The sequence below is a fragment of the Drosophila sulfurigaster genome, chromosome 2L (assembly GCF_023558435.1).
Source record: "Drosophila sulfurigaster albostrigata strain 15112-1811.04 chromosome 2L, ASM2355843v2, whole genome shotgun sequence".
Taxonomy (NCBI): domain Eukaryota; kingdom Metazoa; phylum Arthropoda; class Insecta; order Diptera; family Drosophilidae; genus Drosophila; species Drosophila sulfurigaster.
This window is the reverse complement of record NC_084881.1, coordinates 4,651,115-4,668,616: the sequence shown is the minus strand read 5'-3', so window position 1 is coordinate 4,668,616 and position 17,502 is coordinate 4,651,115. Positions and strand designations below refer to the sequence as shown.

General features: G+C 35.6%; 2 protein-coding genes across 4 annotated transcripts; both read left to right on the top strand.

The window, feature by feature from the left end:
* The first annotated feature begins 558 nt into the window (after positions 1–558).
* Positions 559–1,162, top strand: LOC133837556 (protein krueppel-like). Its single transcript, XM_062268361.1, has one exon. It carries the CDS (start codon positions 559–561, stop codon positions 919–921), a length of 363 nt encoding a protein of 120 aa, XP_062124345.1. The 3' UTR covers positions 922–1,162.
* A 698-nt stretch (positions 1,163–1,860) lies between these two features.
* On the top strand, positions 1,861–17,311 carry LOC133839054 (uncharacterized). Of its 3 annotated transcripts, XM_062270388.1 has the most exons (7): positions 1,861–2,187; positions 6,365–6,489; positions 13,432–13,878; positions 13,947–14,042; positions 14,975–15,384; positions 15,441–15,860; positions 15,926–17,311. In XM_062270388.1, the coding sequence occupies exons 3-7, from the start codon at positions 13,447–13,449 to the stop codon at positions 16,251–16,253; spliced, it is 1,686 nt and encodes a 561-aa protein (XP_062126372.1). In that variant the 5' UTR covers positions 1,861–2,187; positions 6,365–6,489; positions 13,432–13,446; the 3' UTR covers positions 16,254–17,311. The 3 variants fall into 3 exon arrangements, with proteins under 3 accessions (XP_062126372.1, XP_062126362.1, XP_062126379.1); XM_062270378.1 differs by lacking the exon at positions 6,365–6,489; XM_062270395.1 differs by lacking the exons at positions 1,861–2,187; positions 6,365–6,489 and adding an exon at positions 10,558–10,793.
* Positions 17,312–17,502: the final 191 nt, after the last annotated feature.

Genomic DNA, 17,502 nt, shown 5'->3' with positions numbered 1-17,502 from the left:
AATTTTTATCGAACATTTCAATTAATACTACAACAGTGTGTCACATTTCTACAGTTCAGTATTTTGTATCTGGATATTCTGGATTTTGCCGCAAAATGCAAAGAGCTCACAAATTCAAATACAAATTTTGTACAAGAAAAATGCAAAAAAGGTTTATTTTAACTTTTAAATAACTAACATGGAAAATGTTTGCACTAGCAGCGCAGTCCCACTTGTAGACATCTACGCACAACAGGAGCAGGCGGAGGAACAACTCTGCCTAGCGGAAATCCTCAACGAATGCGTCAAGTGCGAAGTGCGGCCCGACGATGCGTTACCCAAACAAATCTGTTTGTCATGTGTTCTGGATGCCCAAAATGCATTGCGATTCAAACGCAGGTGCGAGCAGAGTCATCAGCACTTCTGTGAGATGCTGCGAAGCAATAGCTGGTTATGCAAACAAGAAGTCAATGATACTGAGGATGTCTTAAAAGTCGAAGAATTTGTTGTGGAAGAGCAAGCAAGCAACCAAGTGAATTTCATAGCAAACAATTTAAAATTAACCGCAAACACACATAAATGCGAGATCTGGTGCACGCTCTTGTCCACAGCAATGAGAATCCCGACAAGTGTCCGCACTGTGATAAGGTATTCACCTCGCGTGGCAGCCTCACGCGGCACATTCGCGTTCATTCCGGCGAGCGTCCTTACAAATGCATTTTTTGTGGAAAGAGATTTACCCAGAGCTGCAATCTCGACAAGCACGTGCGCATTCATTCTGGCGAACGACCCTACAAGTGCAGCACTTGTGAGAAGGCTTTTACCCAGAGTAGTCATCTAGTTAGCCACATGCGCATTCATTCAAAAGCCTTTGGTGATAAATCTCTTCTGGAGCAGCATCTTTCGACTCACAGTGCCAAAAGACATGTGCTAGCCAAATGAAACTGGATAGGCATAATTCCAAAGCTCATTCTCTTAAAAGTCTCTTCTACTATGACCTTTGTACAAGGAGGTTTCCAAACTGAACAGATCTCATGCATAAACACGTTCGAGAGACGACTTTTGAAATTATTTACTGCCAGAAGTCCGTCATCCAGAGCAGCAATTTAGCGAATCTTTCGGACCTATTCGAGAAAACGGCTCTTTATATGTTTTCACTGGCCACAGATTTTCATGCATTCTCCATGTACTCACATAGGATAATTAAAAAAAAAACCGAATTGCTTGAAAATATTTCTTTTGCTCTTTATTGATAAAATTACATGGCCACCAATCTAAAATAGGAAATAAATAATAACAAATAATTATCAGTTGTAAAAATATTTCAGATTTGAATTCACTTCAATAAAAACAATCGATACAAAAAAAATATCGATTAGGATACATTTTAGCAGTCTATCGGGGGTACAATGTTAAAAGATATACCAATCAAATTATTTATAAAACAATGTTTTAACTTCGAAGTTCTTTTTTGGTTACATTAGATTTCAGTTTCAGTAAATTACAAATTTAAACTACAAAAAAACGAGCAATGGCGGAGAATCGCAAGCGGTGTTTGTAACATTTCAACAAACTCAACGGCATAAAATACTGTATACTTTAAGCCGATGAGACCAATCTTAGTTCATATTAAATATTTTTGAATTTAGCATCTTTTATTATTGAATATATACAGATTTGACGTACATTTGTTTTGCAGGCGGAAGACTCTGGCATTGTGTTAAAAAATTTTAACAATTACGGATTACAAAAATTGTTTAAAATAACGCGCCTAAAATACACCAAAAAGTTAAAGCAAGTCATTTCTTTATTTAGTATATTTGTCGTCGTAATAAAGTATATTATAGGAATTTTATTTGCTTTCACACCCTGACAAACAAAACAAAAAAAGTAAGGGAGTGAGAGAAAGAACTCTTTTGGACGAAAAGAATACAGTAAAAGTGAAAATTGCGAACTATATTAATAAATATAGAACGAATTAAGTTTACCAAAATAAAATGCGAATATTACAGCCATACCAAAAAACGTAGCAAAGAATTTAACAAGATTCTCAACACAGAAATCTAAGTACAATAAAAACTGTAACGCTGGTACTATAGTGTTGTGTGTGCGTGGTTGTATATGAACGTGTTCCCTTGTGTGTGGGTGCACTGTGTTTCCTCCTGTAGAACGAAATTGTCAAGTATTTTGTTTGGGAAATATTGGCAGGTGAGTTAATTATTCTTGTAAAACTGTTTATCAATCAGATATTCGCTGGCCTCGTAAAGTGACGCGTGCCCCTGTGCTATGACTCAAGCCCTAACTGCAGTGGGGGTATTCTTTTTCTACCTGGCGTCAGCATTACACGAATAAACATGCATACGGTCATATTCATGTGTATATGTGTACATACACATGTTTATTGAATAGGCATTTGGGGCTTTAAGTTTTCTGCAATATTTGCACTCAGCTGGAAGGCGCCGTTTAGGTGCAGCTGCACTCAAAATGTACTCGGAGCTGTACACTCATAATATTTAACCCGTTGGTGCAGTTAGAATAATTGCGAATGTCGACCACATCGAAATAGAGAAGTTTATCCATTACGATGACAAAAGTCGTGAAAAGTCACAAATATTAAATAAAGTCAAAGGGTTGCACATTCTTGAACTAATTTTTGGATAAATGCTCAACCAAGGGTTAAGAACTTCAGTTTTTGCATATGCGCTGTTATGATTTATTAGTGTTAGTGTATGTCTGTGTGCGTTCATTCGCATCCAAATTAGCTTTTTTTGCGCTGCAAAGCTTTTATTGTGGTTGTCATTCAGTGAGCCTATCAAATAAATTACTAATAACAGCTCTTGCTCTATCTATCTCTTTTGTTCCACCTGCTCTGTCTTCTACTCTGTCGTTTGTCGAGCTTTGTTTTTACCTATTTACTTGCACCTAGAATTGTTTATTTCAGGTGCTTGTGAACTTAACAAAACGTTTATGACGGACAACAGTATATCCAGCAACAAAATTATAAATACCTTAGCACAGTTGTTGCACTAATTGCATGTACTAAAATTCGGAGTGTAAAAAACCTTTAAGATACGAAATATGCAAATTTGTTATTTATGGCAATATATTTCTTAGACAATTCTACGATTACAAAATTAAATATTAAATAAATATTTCTATAAGTTCTTTAAGGCTTACTACTTGCTTATATGTATGTATGTAGTACTTTTCTGTAGAATCTTGGCAGCTAGTTGTCGCTTTGCTTTGGCAGCAGTTCAACATCCATTTTCACTTTCCAATTGCTCGTCACACGCAACGTATTTCGCCAGGCATTTCACTTTAAAGTGATTGAATCAGTTTAATTGAGTGCACTCACATGTGTGAATGTGTACTATATTTATATGCTTTTTACACAATTCTGTTGTTTACGCTTATGATTTAATGCAACGCTCGCAATTTTCAATTTGAGGGCAGGTCAGTGCAGTTCATCATCTGCTCATCATCATCGCTTACTCAGCTGGCAATTTGGCTATAAATGAAACCAACTATTCATTTGCATTTCCATAACACGGAATCGAATCGCTCTTTTTCCGATCGTCTTTCACATATTAATGCCCGCAGCGTGGCACGCGCTTCAAATAAATTTATTCCCAGTTTTCTTGTTCCGCTGAAATGTAAATGTAACTTTCATTTACATATGTGTCTGGCTTCTGTATTGTATAAAATTACTATGTTACCTTTGAGGCGCCTCTGAAGACACTTCTTATGGAAAGAAAAGGCTTAACTGATCTCTAAAGCTTACTAAAATTAATGAAATAAATATATATCATTGGAATCATACGAACTCTTACAGACAGACAGAAGTGAGATTTGCATTAATTAATTTAATATACTACTAAATTTCCGTTCTGAACGTTTCCGGGTTATATACATATCTCAAGATGTTTTATTCACTGTTAGACTTACGCATATGGAAATTCTTATTGAAAAAAACAAAAGCAATACAATAAGTTCAAATGCTATTAATCATGTGCCTTTTTATGTATATATATTTATTTTTATGTAGATGAATTACAATTACAATAGAACAAATAGAGGCAATACGGGAATATATTTTGTTAGATTGCTTGTTATGCGATATGGGAAATTCCAGCAGCAAAAAGTCCTCAGAGACCAACTAAATAAATTAAATTTTTTAACATCTCTGTATGTTAGGTACATATGTATGTATTTGTGCACATACATCTGAATGTATATGAGTAAGAATTACTATCATTAAAGCTGTTTTAAATAGTGGAGGTTAATAAAATAAGTAATAAAAAAAAGTATTTTAATGATATAAAAGTATATCGTTAGAAAATATGGGGAATAAATCTATTACAGAATGAATAAATGTGATTATGCGATATGAGAAATTCCAGTATCATCAAACAATAATAAAATAAATAAGAAAGATGCAGTCGAGTATGCTCGACTGTAAGATACCTGCCACCCATTTTCAAACCATTGTGGTGTTATTCTTAAAATATACCAATTTAATACTAAAATATGACTTTGGTGTATTGTATCGCTATATTATTACTTTTATACCAAATTGTATAAAATATTTCAGATTGTAAACCAAAGCAACAAATGCAAATTTTTCTTAATTTCTACTATTATCTTTTACCTATAAATAACAAGTAAGAAAGTTACAGTCGAGTGTGCTCGACTGTGAGATACCCGCTACCCATTTTTTAATAGGGGCAAAATATTGCGGTATTATTTCAAAATATACCGAAATTACTAAAAAAAAATACTAAAAATATACCAAATGGTATGTTTGGTATATCGATACAGCACACCATGCAAAATATACCATAGACGGCGCAATGTACCAGATTGTCGGCCAAAGCAACTCAGACCCCTAGTAAGTAGGCGTTTTTTGCCCATACAAAAGTATTTCTTTAACAACTTCCACAATTTTTATCTGATCGCAACCAAATTTTCAGGAATGATAACTACTATAGCAATTATAGTATATACCAAAAGTCGCAACTCTAGCTTTAAATTTACGCTTGTTATTCGATTTTTTTGATTTCCGGGGGCGGAAGTGGGCGTGGCAAAAATTTGAAACAAACCTGATCTGCGTGCAAACATAACAAATGCTGTCGAAAAAAAATTATAGCTCTATCTCTTATAGTCTCTGAGATCTAGGTGTTCATACGGACAGACACACAGACGGACAGACGGACATGGCTATATCGTCTCGGCTGTTGACGCTGATCAAGAATATATATACTTTATAGGGTCGGAGATGCCTCCTTCTACCTGTTACATACATTTCCTGCCGGCACAAAGTTATAATACCCTTCTACCCTATGGGTAGCGGGTATAAAAATACGTCAGTTAGTTTTCGCAGACTTAAATCGAATTACAATCGATATATATAAATACTTTTATATCGACTAAATAAATAAATGCGTAGTTTTGATATATAAAAAATTATCATGCAAAAACTGTGAGCACTTAATGAATAATGAAAATAAAATGCATACCAAATGCGATTGGAATCGGGTTATTGTACTACACATTTTCTATTAATGAAAGCTATTCCTTATTTACTATATATTATTTTTATTCACTCACGAGAGTATTATTTTCCGACATATAAATTGATCATTTTATAGATTCAATCGAATAAAAATTGAACTAATGCTAATAAATTTAGTAATTTCAGAGACAAAAAATTATTATTTAGTGTGTTAATAATTTCGCAAATTTTGATGCGTTCTGTTTATTACCGCTACCCATATGGTAGAAGAGTATTATAACTTTGTACCGGCAGGAAATGTACGCAACAAACATAAGGAGGCATCGCTGACCCGATAATAAAGTCTATATATTCTTGATCAGCGGCAACAGCAGAGACGATCTAGCCATGTCCGTCTTTATGAACACCAAGATCTGAAAGACTATAAGAAACAGAGCTATAATTTGTTTTGTTTGCAGGCAGATCAAGTTTGTTTCAAATTTTTGTCACGCCCACTTCCGCCCCGCAAACGAGAAAAACTGAATAACAAGCGTAATTTTAAATATTGAGCGATTTTTGGTACATACAAGTATATAAGTATAGTACGTATTTATGATTCCAAAAAACTGTGTTGCAATCAGATGAAATTTATAGATATTTGCCTATATCTACTACGAGTCTTAGTAGCTTTGGCTGGCAATCTGATATATTTTGTTATATTTTGAATGTAATACTCTTTCAATATACTTAGGCTGTTTTAGATTTTCTTTTATAGTATTGTGCGGTATATTAATTTGGTATAATTTAAAATTTATACCGCACTGTTTTGATATTATTCAGCCATTGGTTCCAATTTAAATGTACAAAAGTATAGCTAACATAATTCTTTTACAGCTTTCTCTCTGATAACTTTGTCACTCAGAAATATTCATAGTTGCATTAAGTCCCCGCGTCTCGCCCTTTTCGCAATGAGTATCGTCGCTGTCAACGAACACAAACGTACACCCAATCAATGTAATGTGAGTATATATGGTATAAATTTAGTATTATTAAATCTCGCATGAGTATATTTGCTGTGGTTCGTTCATTGCATGTGTCGAATTGTATGTGGAACAAAACATGCGATGATTAAAGCTTTCTCATATCGCACTCCGCAATCAGTAGCAACTAAATCGTATGTTTGTATAGTTAGTATCTATGATTGTACATAAAATTGTACTTGCGTAATTTCAGGTTATTCACAACGAGGTTATTGACAAATAATTTTTTATTTATATTGATTAAAGAGGTCAACCCGAAAAGCAATGCTCAATTTATAAATATTGTTTGTGATCGTGAGTTTTTCTCGGAACACACAAATATATTTTATTGCCAAAGGTTTTATTTCTTTATAATGGCTGTACAATTAATAGAAATCACAGTCTTTTATTTTTCTTGTTTTGTTACGTAGTATTTGAATGCTAAGAGCACATTATTATTTACAGTCATTGCAATAGTAATAATTTGTTATCTTTCGTCACGCATGAGTCACAATTGATATACTATAAGCCCTATTACGAGTGTTATTAGAAAGTTCGGAACAGAGTTGATAATATATTTGCCACTTATATATTTTCATTCACACGACTTACGGTTTAACTATTATATTCATTGCCGTTACATCGATGGCTAATTATCCTTAGTATTTTCACTGCTAAAATATCAACTGAAATTTAGTATAATTTTTACCCTGTGAAACGTGCGACATGTGATAATAGCATCAATTAGCAGTCAGTGAATTTTCGCCTGTTTCCCATCTGTCTTCAGAATTTACGAGTTTCGTGTGTTGCGTCAGGTAAACACCTTTCAGTTTGCACCTGAATTATTCTTTTAATGAACGCTAATAGCAGCTAAACATCAATTAATTGACTCGTCGTGTGTGCATATTTGCATACAATATATCGCAATTACGTTTGTTTTTGGGGAATTCAATAATTATTAATCGTCTTAGTATAAAATTTTGTTGAGGTATGTATTATGATGCGTTGAAAGCGAAGCACATTTTGTTTTAAAATATTCTATTATTATTTTAAATTGGTTTTGAGTGTTTAAGTAATGAAAAAATCTAACATTGAGTGAGCATTAAATGAATTTATTGAAGCAGTTTATCCGGTTCTTTAGTAATTATTCTTACTCAACTTTCCTTCCGTGCCTTTAATATCATTGATTACCCAAGAACAATTTGAATACTTACACAATAAGCTTAACCACAGTTCCGCCTCTTTAAATGCCACTTGTCACATTTAAGTGGGCGTTAACTTGAGCTTGGAAAGTTGCGTGCGGCTGCTTCAAAGTTTAAAACACTTAAATAATTTATAATTGTTTTCATCGTTTTTTTATGATAGTCGTGAAGTATAATTTTATAGAGCAGTGTTAATCTCAATAACACGTATTTGTAATGTCAATAGCAGAAAAGAAAATGTGTTGAGCAAAAAAGAAACCTAGGACTTTTTGGTAACAATATCCATATTTGGGTTTGCATTATTGATCGTTGTCAATACGTGTGTTTGCTGAAAAGCTCTCGTCGTTCATTCAACCACAGACCCTGAACGTCAGAAAATCCTCTCAATCTCGGTTTGTCTCTCATTCTCGCGATGACTGAAACTCACGATTTACTCACATAGACTAAAAACCAGTCTATTGTAACTCAGCTTCAGGCGCCACAAACTCGTTTTGCTTTGTTTCAATGTTGTTTGTTTTCATCTTCTTTTTTTAATGCTTGACCATTATTGAAATGAAAGAGAGGTGTTTATAGAGTCTTTGATATATTTATTTGCATGCAATGTTAAAATTTGTATGAACAGAGAGAGCATTTAAATAGATTGTAATATTGTTTCTCAATTTTGATTTGTCTCGTTTCTCCTCTCGTTTTTCAAAAAACTCTTGGCAAAATTTATTTTTCTGATGGCAAGCGAATTGTATTTATATTTGACCAAAAGCGAATCATGCGATTATTATAAGGCCCCCAACGAAAAACATGCTATAATTATTTGTATGTACAAGGTGCACATATCCAAGTCTTGCAGCTCTAGCCCGTAGAGTAACTTTAATTTTCATCAATTTCTTTTAGCGTACAAATGCCTTTTGTTTACACACACAACGCGCCCTGAATTGTATTAGTGTGTGTGTATCGTTAATTAAATGTGCTTAAATTGGTGTGGATGAACTGTTGCTTATATACATTGCTTGCTTTCAGGCCTCTGCATGTTATGACGTATACGTAATAGTGCTCTCCTAGGCAATGAACTGCTTGCTAACCAAACTCAACGCGATCGCTGTTACACTTCCAGCAGTTAACAGAGAGAGAGAGAGAGAGAGAGAAAGAGCGATAGAGAAAAAAATTGTTAAATGTTACTTGCCTGTTTGTCTGTTAACAGTGTGTCACTTACAAATGTTAAATCCACCCCCATACAACAAACTGGCCGCAGTCAGTGTTGCCAGATTCTTCGGAGTAAAAATTGCTAGATTTGAGAAAAAAAGTTGCTAAAAATTGCTAAAAATTATAAAAAAAATTGCCAAAAAAATTGCTAAATCTTTTCAAGGTTAGTTTTGATATTTTATATTCATTTTATATTAATGTAGGAATAAAATATTGAAATTAGAAATAAAATAATTAAAATAAATAGGATTTCGTATCTTCTTGTGTTAACACCTATATCCGAGCTTTTCATTTTAGTAAGTACTCATAGAGAAGTACATACAACAACAACATTTTCCATGCTTATGTAGCCCATACCTGTTTATATAAATATATAAAAATAATTTTAATTTGTTTTATTTATATTAAAATATTTAAATTCCAAACTAACCTTATAAATGTTGCTTATATACTTTTGTTATCTTCATTTAATTTAAAACAAATAATAATAAAACAAGTAAAAAAGGTACAGTCGAGTGTGCTTGACTGTGAGATACCCTCTTTTGAATAAAAGCAAAATATTGGGGTTTTATTTTCAAAATATTCCGAAAATTGCAAATTGTATATTTGGTATATCGATATAGTACCACATTCAAAATATCATAGGCAGCTCAGTATATCAGATTGTCAGCCAAAGCAACTAAGACCTAGTAAGTAGGCGTTTTTGGTCATACAAAAATATTTCTTTAATAACTTCCACAATTCTTATATGACCGCAACCAACTTTTCAGGAATCACTATTGTTATTATTGTCTTAACCAAAATTCGCAGCTGTAGCTTTAAAATTACGCTTTTATTCGCAGTTATTGATTTGCGAGGGCGGAAATGGGTGTGGCAACAAATGCTGCCGAAAAAATTATAATAGTCTATGAGTCCAGTGTTTCATACAGATGACGGTCAGACAGACAGACGGACACGGCTGTTGACGCGGATTAAGAATACATATACTTTATAGGGCCAGAGATGCTTCCTTCTACCTGTTACATACATTTCCTGTCTACCTATAGGATAGAAGGGTATAAAACACTTGTGAACTTTGGAAATGCAGTCAACTTTTCAAGTCAGTGAACTCAAGTAGCTCATATAATCGAAGCATTCAGTTAAATAAAAGTATCGATTTCATAGTGAACTATTAATCGCAACTTTTGCAGTGAATGGCAAAAATACAAAATAAAAGGGCTTTAAGTAAAATATAAATGTAAAATTGCTAAAATAGCTAACAAAAAATAAAAAGTTGCTAGATTTGTAGCTAATAGCATTTTCAAAAAAAAAGTTGCAAATATTTTGAAAAGTTGCTAGATCTAGCAACTAAATTGCTAAACTGGCAACACTGGCCGCAGTTAGTGGCAAAGTTAACAGAATGCCTGTCTTCCTCACGCATTGCTAGTGTTAACATAACAGCCTGGATCGCAACCGCAACAGGTCTCGCTCTCTCTCTCTTGTTTAGTAACAATCAGTTTAAGCAGAGTCGGCATCGCGTTATGATCGCTCGATTGCGTTGCGCCACGCGTAAACGAAACTAGTGCGACTCTTTGTGCAGTGTCTGTGCTTGTATGTGTGTGCAGGCAAACAAGCAGCTCATAAATGCCCCATTCAGGGTATCTATAATACATATACGCTTGTATACATAGATATTACACACACTCTCGAGCAATTGTGATAGTGGTTGTGTGTGTGACTGCGCTATTTATTTTTGGTTTTACTTTTTGTTTCGGGGTTCTTGTAATGTGACAAAAGTGGCTTTAATAATCGCAAGAGACTGTTGAAAAATGTCAGGGACGCTGCAGGCGTCTTCCATCGAGTATTAAAATAAAATAATTATTGTGATCTAAGCAACCGTTGACAACAAGCACTAATTGCAAAATGGTGGGTATAAGTATTTATTTACTCACTCTCTCTCGTTCTCTCTCTTTGTGTTTCTCTATTTCACTCTCACTTTTAAATTATTACGAACTTTTGCACTTGGTTTCACACCATTTTTGCCCTTACATTGCGTCGCCTTCATTAGTTCCGGTCTAAAAACCATGATGTTCGTCTGCCCTTTGTTATTACATGGAACATGAGAAGGAGAGTAGGTCCACAAACCTCTAGCAAGTGGAGTATATTGATGTGCTTTGTCTTTGACTCTTGGCTGTCGGTGTCGTTGGCAAAGTCTTTATCTTATCGCGGTAGTCAGCTGCCAAAGTTCTTCTTGAAAGCAAAATCGCATAGACGCGAAATAATAAACATCAAATACTCGCTCATGGATTCACATTCACACTCACATTTTGTGATTGCATTAACATTTTATTTATGGCTTAATTCCGTTTGTTGTTGCCAAAGTTCGCGCATAAAAAAACTATCAAAAGGTGTGTGAAACATTGTTCGTCCGTCCAGCAATTTTTATTATTCATTTTCGACAAAATCATTTAGTATAAATATATATATATTATATTAAACAAAAAAAGATTAGTTAATGTAGGCGATTAGAATAAACAAATACATACATATATTAATTTCTGCCGTTCAAGATGTTTGTAATTATTACGTCTGAAAATAATCATCATTAGAGATCAGCACGACATCTTCTTTATCGGCTGGAAAATGGTTTATATAATTATTTTTGTTTACGAAAACGGTATCTAATATAAGTCACTGGAAAGATTCTTATATCTTCGTCGCAATATAAATAAGTTACGAAATCTCTGAATATTTATTTCCCTAATTTGTTGAATCACCTCAAATCTAAAAGCTTTTGATTTTAGTCGCTAAGACTCATTGTAAATATTTCTTAAAACTTAGAACTTAAAATGCAGTTTAAATGAATGCTTCCGTAAAAATCTTATCTTAGAATACAACCTAAAGTAAAACGCAGGGGAAATGAGCGTTCAGTCAAATTGCAAATCAGTAAAAAGTAATAGGAATAAATATAATTATTCCAAATATTATTATGGCTAATAAACGAAATTGCATTACTAAAAAGAGGCATGTGACAGAGCTAACAATATGCGCATACACATGTTGTACTTTGTCTCTCACTCAGAAATATATTTTTATATATAACCACAAATATATACGTAAGTCGAACTATATGGCCTTAGCCATATCTCCGAGCTTATATTCAGGCACACGTCCCATGCATTTCAATTGGCTTCTCAATCCGCTTGTCCACTAGATTGTTTGACCAGTCGTCTCGTTGTCAGCTCAGTTTCAGTTCCATCATTTAATTGTCGGAGTGTCGAGGTGCCAACAGGCCTTTTCAATAGCCATGTTCTCTTTCCGTCTATCCCCAGCTCTCTGCCCCTTTCGCTCGGGGTCTATTAGTGACTTTGTTTGAACATATTTTGATTGATGGCTTAGAAATCGTTGCCGGCATTATAATGTTAACACAGAAGCGACATTTTTCCATTTTGCAGCCCTTTTCATGTTGTCGTTGTATCTTATGTTGTCAATACTGAGCCTTAATTTCCTGCTTTGTATTTCGACCTTATGGATACTCACTGAATCAGTTCAGTTTTTAAATTGGCCGCTTCATATAAAGAAACTTAATCTGATAATACTTAAGCAGTTCTAAAAGAGATAGATTTTATAAAATAATTTATCTATTTAAATTCGCTACACTTTGGGTAGCCTTTGAGTTGGCAGGAAATGTATGTAACAGGCAGAAAGAGGCATCTCCGTCCCCCTAAAGTATGTCAACACCCGAAGCGATATAGACATTTCCGTCTGTTAGAGAGAGAGAAAGAGAGAGCTATCATTTTTTTCGACAGCATTCAAACTTTTGCTATGATTACTGAAAATTTGGTTGCGATCAGATACAAATTTTAGAAGATGTTTAAGAAATACATTGGCTGACAATCTGGTATATTTAGTACTATATGCTATATTTTGAATGTAGTGCAATACAGATATACTAAAAATAGCATTCGTTAAATTTTAGTATTTTTGTGGTATATTTGTAGAATCTGGTTTTACTTTATTTTATTGAATAATTTGTTTATTTTAAATAGTATTACGCATTTACAGAGTTGTAATGTTAATCGCATCCCAACCATGTGGAATGCATAATTCATTAGTGAATTCCTTTTAATTTTGCATGCGATGCTCGTTGGTCAAATGTCACAAATAATTGCAGTTCCTGTAGTGAATACCCCCAAGACGCCTCTTTGTTAGCATTGTTGCTTCGGCAGACGCTCACACAGAGACACAAAAATACGCTATGCTATATGCTATACACACTACATATATATGTATATACCTATACCTATAGCGTATTTGCATTTGTTTTTAGCGACCCCAGTCGACCCAAATGTTTATTCAAATGACAAAAGGGTGTTTGCCGTCTCGTTGTCATCGCTGCCATTGTTGGATTGTTGGCTGTTGTGTTTTCATTTATTGTCTGTTATTGTTACTTTTGCTGAAGCGGACCAAGTTATTGGATTATCGATTTGCAACCTTGATATTTAATTAATTAAACTGTCATGCCACAACTAAATAAATAAATGTGTCTGATTGAATTTTGCAGCTAATTTAATATAGAATGCTACCCAGTTTTCGCACCTTAATGCGTTGCTCGAAGCGAGTTCTGCAGTCGCCGTTGGACGCGGTCAAGATGCGCAGCTCTGGACACAGCAAGGCGCCTAGCGGCGGCGTTTATGGACCCTTTACACCCGACAGTGATATCAGCTGCTCCGGTCGCGGCGACTGCGTCAACAACACTTGCGTCTGTGACATTCGATATTCGGGCGATGAGTGCGACTTCGTCAACTTGCCCTACTATGCTGGCATCTCGACCGTATTCTATGTCGTGGCTCTCGTCTCGGTCATTCAGCTGCTCATCTGCATTGTGGCCGAGTACCAACGACTCAAGCAGCCATCGATCCTTCGCGCCTGCCGCATCACTACACAGAAGCTGCTCTACTTCATGGTATTTGTAGCGGCCTCGTTGCGAGGCGCCTACTTCACCACTCCGGTAAGAATTGATCAAAATTATAAAAAGTATTTCTCCATTTCTATATAATTTCTTCTTGATTCCAATAGTTGGACTTACAGCCCCAATGGGCCGTCACTCTGATGTCTGCCTACTATCCGCTGCTCATGACCTGCGCCTCTCTCATCGTCTGCATGTGGGCCGAGGTGAGTTAACTTTTGTGGGGGAGGAGATGATGCAATCTATTTCATCAAAAGTTTTATGTTACATCGCAATTGGGAATGACAATTAGTTCATCTACTTCTCCACATTAGCAATGACAATATTGTTTGATTTTGAGATGCGGTTTAGTTGTCGTCTGTCTGTCTGTAATTGATAATGATCAATGCTTTCCGTTTTCATTTCGTCGGAAGCGTCCATTTTATTGAACTGCAAGTTATTTATAATAGTGAACGTTTCTCTCTTATGTCGCACATGATTCAGATGCCGGGTAGAAATATAAATTTGACTTGTCATATCTTAAATATAAAAGGCCTTGTATAGGGAATTACCCAAATCTAAAAGTCAATACACACTCGAGATCTCAACAACGTTAGAGATAAAAAAATAAAAGTGTTTTTTCTGTTTTAATAGGCTAAAGAGAGAAAATAAATATTTGTCATTGCTCACGACTTAAATCAAATCTAATCTCAGGGATTAAAGCAACTAACTAAGAGTCACGAGAAGAGCGAGTTGCTTTAATTAAGTTTTGAGGTATGCCAAATGTTATCTTATCAAAAATTAGAAGAGTGCGAGAATAAATAGTATTTAATACTTAAATTAAGCTTTTGGCTGTGCAGTTTATTCTCAAATAATAAGAGAATTATTCGATCATTTCTCAAGTGTTGGGTGCAGCTGTACTCACTCCTTCAATTACAATTGTTTTTCTTCGACGCGTTTCCCATATCGCATTGGGGCCTTTGATAGGCGACCGCAATTTATCGCACCCATTAATTAAGTTCTGTGAGAACGTTTGAAAGTCGCGGACGTGCGCACTTGACTTCACTATACTATGTATGTACATACATGTACATACTACTATGCCGAGCGAGGGTTTACGTATACTTGATATTCGATTTTATTAATACAATTGTTTCAGATCTTTCACCTGCGCGACATACGTTGGGAGAAATCGCAGTTCCTTTCGAAGAGCTTCCTAGGCTTTGTGGCATTCAACTTTTTCCTCTACAGTCTGTTTGGCATCGAGGTATTTAGTTCGCTTATTAACTCTGAGCGTCGCGACTATGCACACATCTTCAACGGCTGCTATGCTGTCTTGCTGCTCATTGTCGTCATCTTCTTTCTGATCTATGGCGTGGAGGTGTTCTTCAAGCTTCGCGGCGGATTCGTCTACGATCAGACGGGCAAAATCCTGGGACCCAGTGAGGCAATCGTGAATGCCTCGCAGCTTCATCAGTCGCGCTTTGGTCTTCTCAGCCAGGCCATTATGCTCATTGTGATTGTTGGTTTCCTGACATCAGAGACGCTTGGTGACTTCTGGAAGGCCAAGTAAGCAACCAATACGTTACGAAAGCAGCTTTTACTAACAAGTGGTGTTTTTGCAGAGTTCCCGTGAATTCACGAAACTGGCACGATATCATCTTCCGGATTGCGGAAATAGGCGTCGCCCTCTGGTTTCCCTGCTGCCTGTGGAATTGCATGGCGCCGGAACAACTTTGGATACTGAATCCACGAAAACTGCTTTCGCGTCAAATCGATCCAACAATACCCACCCTTGATGCCGATAGCAACAAATTATCACCCGAAGAGGGGCAGACATTCTTGACCAAAAAGGATTGCTGGATATGCTATGACAGCGATAAGCCCGAGCCGCTCATACAGCCATGTCGCTGCACTGGCGATGTCAGTTCAGTGCATCACGAGTGCCTTAAACGCTGGCTGGTCGAGAGCTGCGGCAGTAACAACGATGCCCAGCTCTCCTGCAAGGTCTGTGCACATCCCTACGAAATTGAAAAATCCAAAAAGTAAGTGTACCTCACTAATTGCTTTCACATTCATCATGTTGCTAAATTTCCAATCGCATCTGCAGACTCGAGTGGGATAAAGGATTCACCATTCAGCACTGGATGAAGACGGTCATACTGATAACGTTAATCTGCGTAACAGGCGCTACAGCCTGGGCAATCATTCAAATGTACGTGGATCCCTTGGTACGCGTTCTCACCGTTGGCGTTGCCGTGCTCATCGGTTACGTGTGCTGCAAGTGTCTCGGCGAGAATACCGTGTTGGCCTATCAGCGAGCTAAGGTCAGCTCGATTAACATCGTAACCAGTTCAGAGATGGAAAAACTTCACACCATTTGCGAGGATGTCAGTGCCAGCACCTCAGCGGCAGCAGCAGCACGTGCTGCATCCTAAACCACAATCAAACGACCCCATAAAGCGACTCACGTCTATGCCATAAGGATGCATCACATTTACACTTACACAGGCTACACACATCTACATATACATCTACAGACGTACGATATAGTTTAGAGCGCGTTTTATACACACTATTGCTCAATGCCACCCCCCCAAAAAAATCTTCCCTGCAAACTGTGTACATAGATTTTAAGTAATTTAGAAAGGAAAACAAATATGAAAACGGTTCGATAAACGAGTCAATTTTGTCTCTCAAAGTAGCACGCAATATTCCGAGCGCGGCATGTATTACAAAAAAAGAAGAAAAATAACAAATTAAACAAAGCCAAATATTATATAATCTTAGATAATAAATAAGACAGTATCAATTAATATTAAATATACCCACATATATTATATTAATTATTAAAGAGAAAACGACACAAATGTTTGAGAAAGTCTTGAGATTATGATTACGAGATCGAGTTGCCAATGAGTAGGAGCTGGAAAATGTATTTTCTAATTGAAAACAAACAAAAATAAGCAAACAATTAATTACAAACTAATTATGGTTAGTTAGTTAGCAATGGCACCACCCAGTCAATGTCAGTCTAGCTGAGCATGTTCGTAGTTCTTAGTTTACACAATAAGTTGTTGTTCAACAATACAATACAAAATCGAGAGCGTTTTCTTTCGTTTTCACGCAGCACAGCTAAGTTTATTTGGCGAATATTAATTTAAGACCACTCACAATCACACACATATACACATTTACATATATAAAGATATTGTATTTTCATTATAAATTCAATTAAATTGATGATTTCATCAAGTGAACGCTGATTGTATTACACCTTAAGCATAAATACTTAACAAATAATTTATGAACATTTTCAACATTTATTTATATGAATACATCGCGCCCACACTTTAATTGTGTTATTTAAATCGACTTTGTAGCTAATGCGAATTGTCAACCACAAATACACACATCACAACGTACATATTTACACTTTAAGCTAAAATACATTTTTGTGATAAACCAGTTAAATAAACATAACTAGCTGACGTAACCCACTGTGTTTTCCTGTTACTTTGTCCTTTTAATTCTGAATTTCTTAGCATATCGATATTATTCAATGGACTGGCCGCAAGCCAAGTAGATAATCACTATACTATACATAGACATTTCCAGAAAAAGGTATACTGAGGACCCTAAAAAATATACATTGATGTAATATGTGAAGAGTAAAATCTGCATTTA

Bases quoted from the DNA above. Each gene is read 5' to 3' on its own strand.
- LOC133837556 (XM_062268361.1), top strand. From the start codon at position 559: ATGCGAGATCTGGTGCACGCTCTTGTCCACAGCAATGAGAATCCCGAC.
- LOC133839054 (XM_062270378.1), top strand. From the start codon at position 13,447: ATGCTACCCAGTTTTCGCACCTTAATGCGTTGCTCGAAGCGAGTTCTG. The intron at 13,879-13,946 runs GTAAGAATTGAT...TGATTCCAATAG, and splicing joins GCGCCTACTTCACCACTCCG to TTGGACTTACAGCCCCAATG. The intron at 15,861-15,925 runs GTAAGTGTACCT...TCGCATCTGCAG, and splicing joins GAAATTGAAAAATCCAAAAA to ACTCGAGTGGGATAAAGGAT.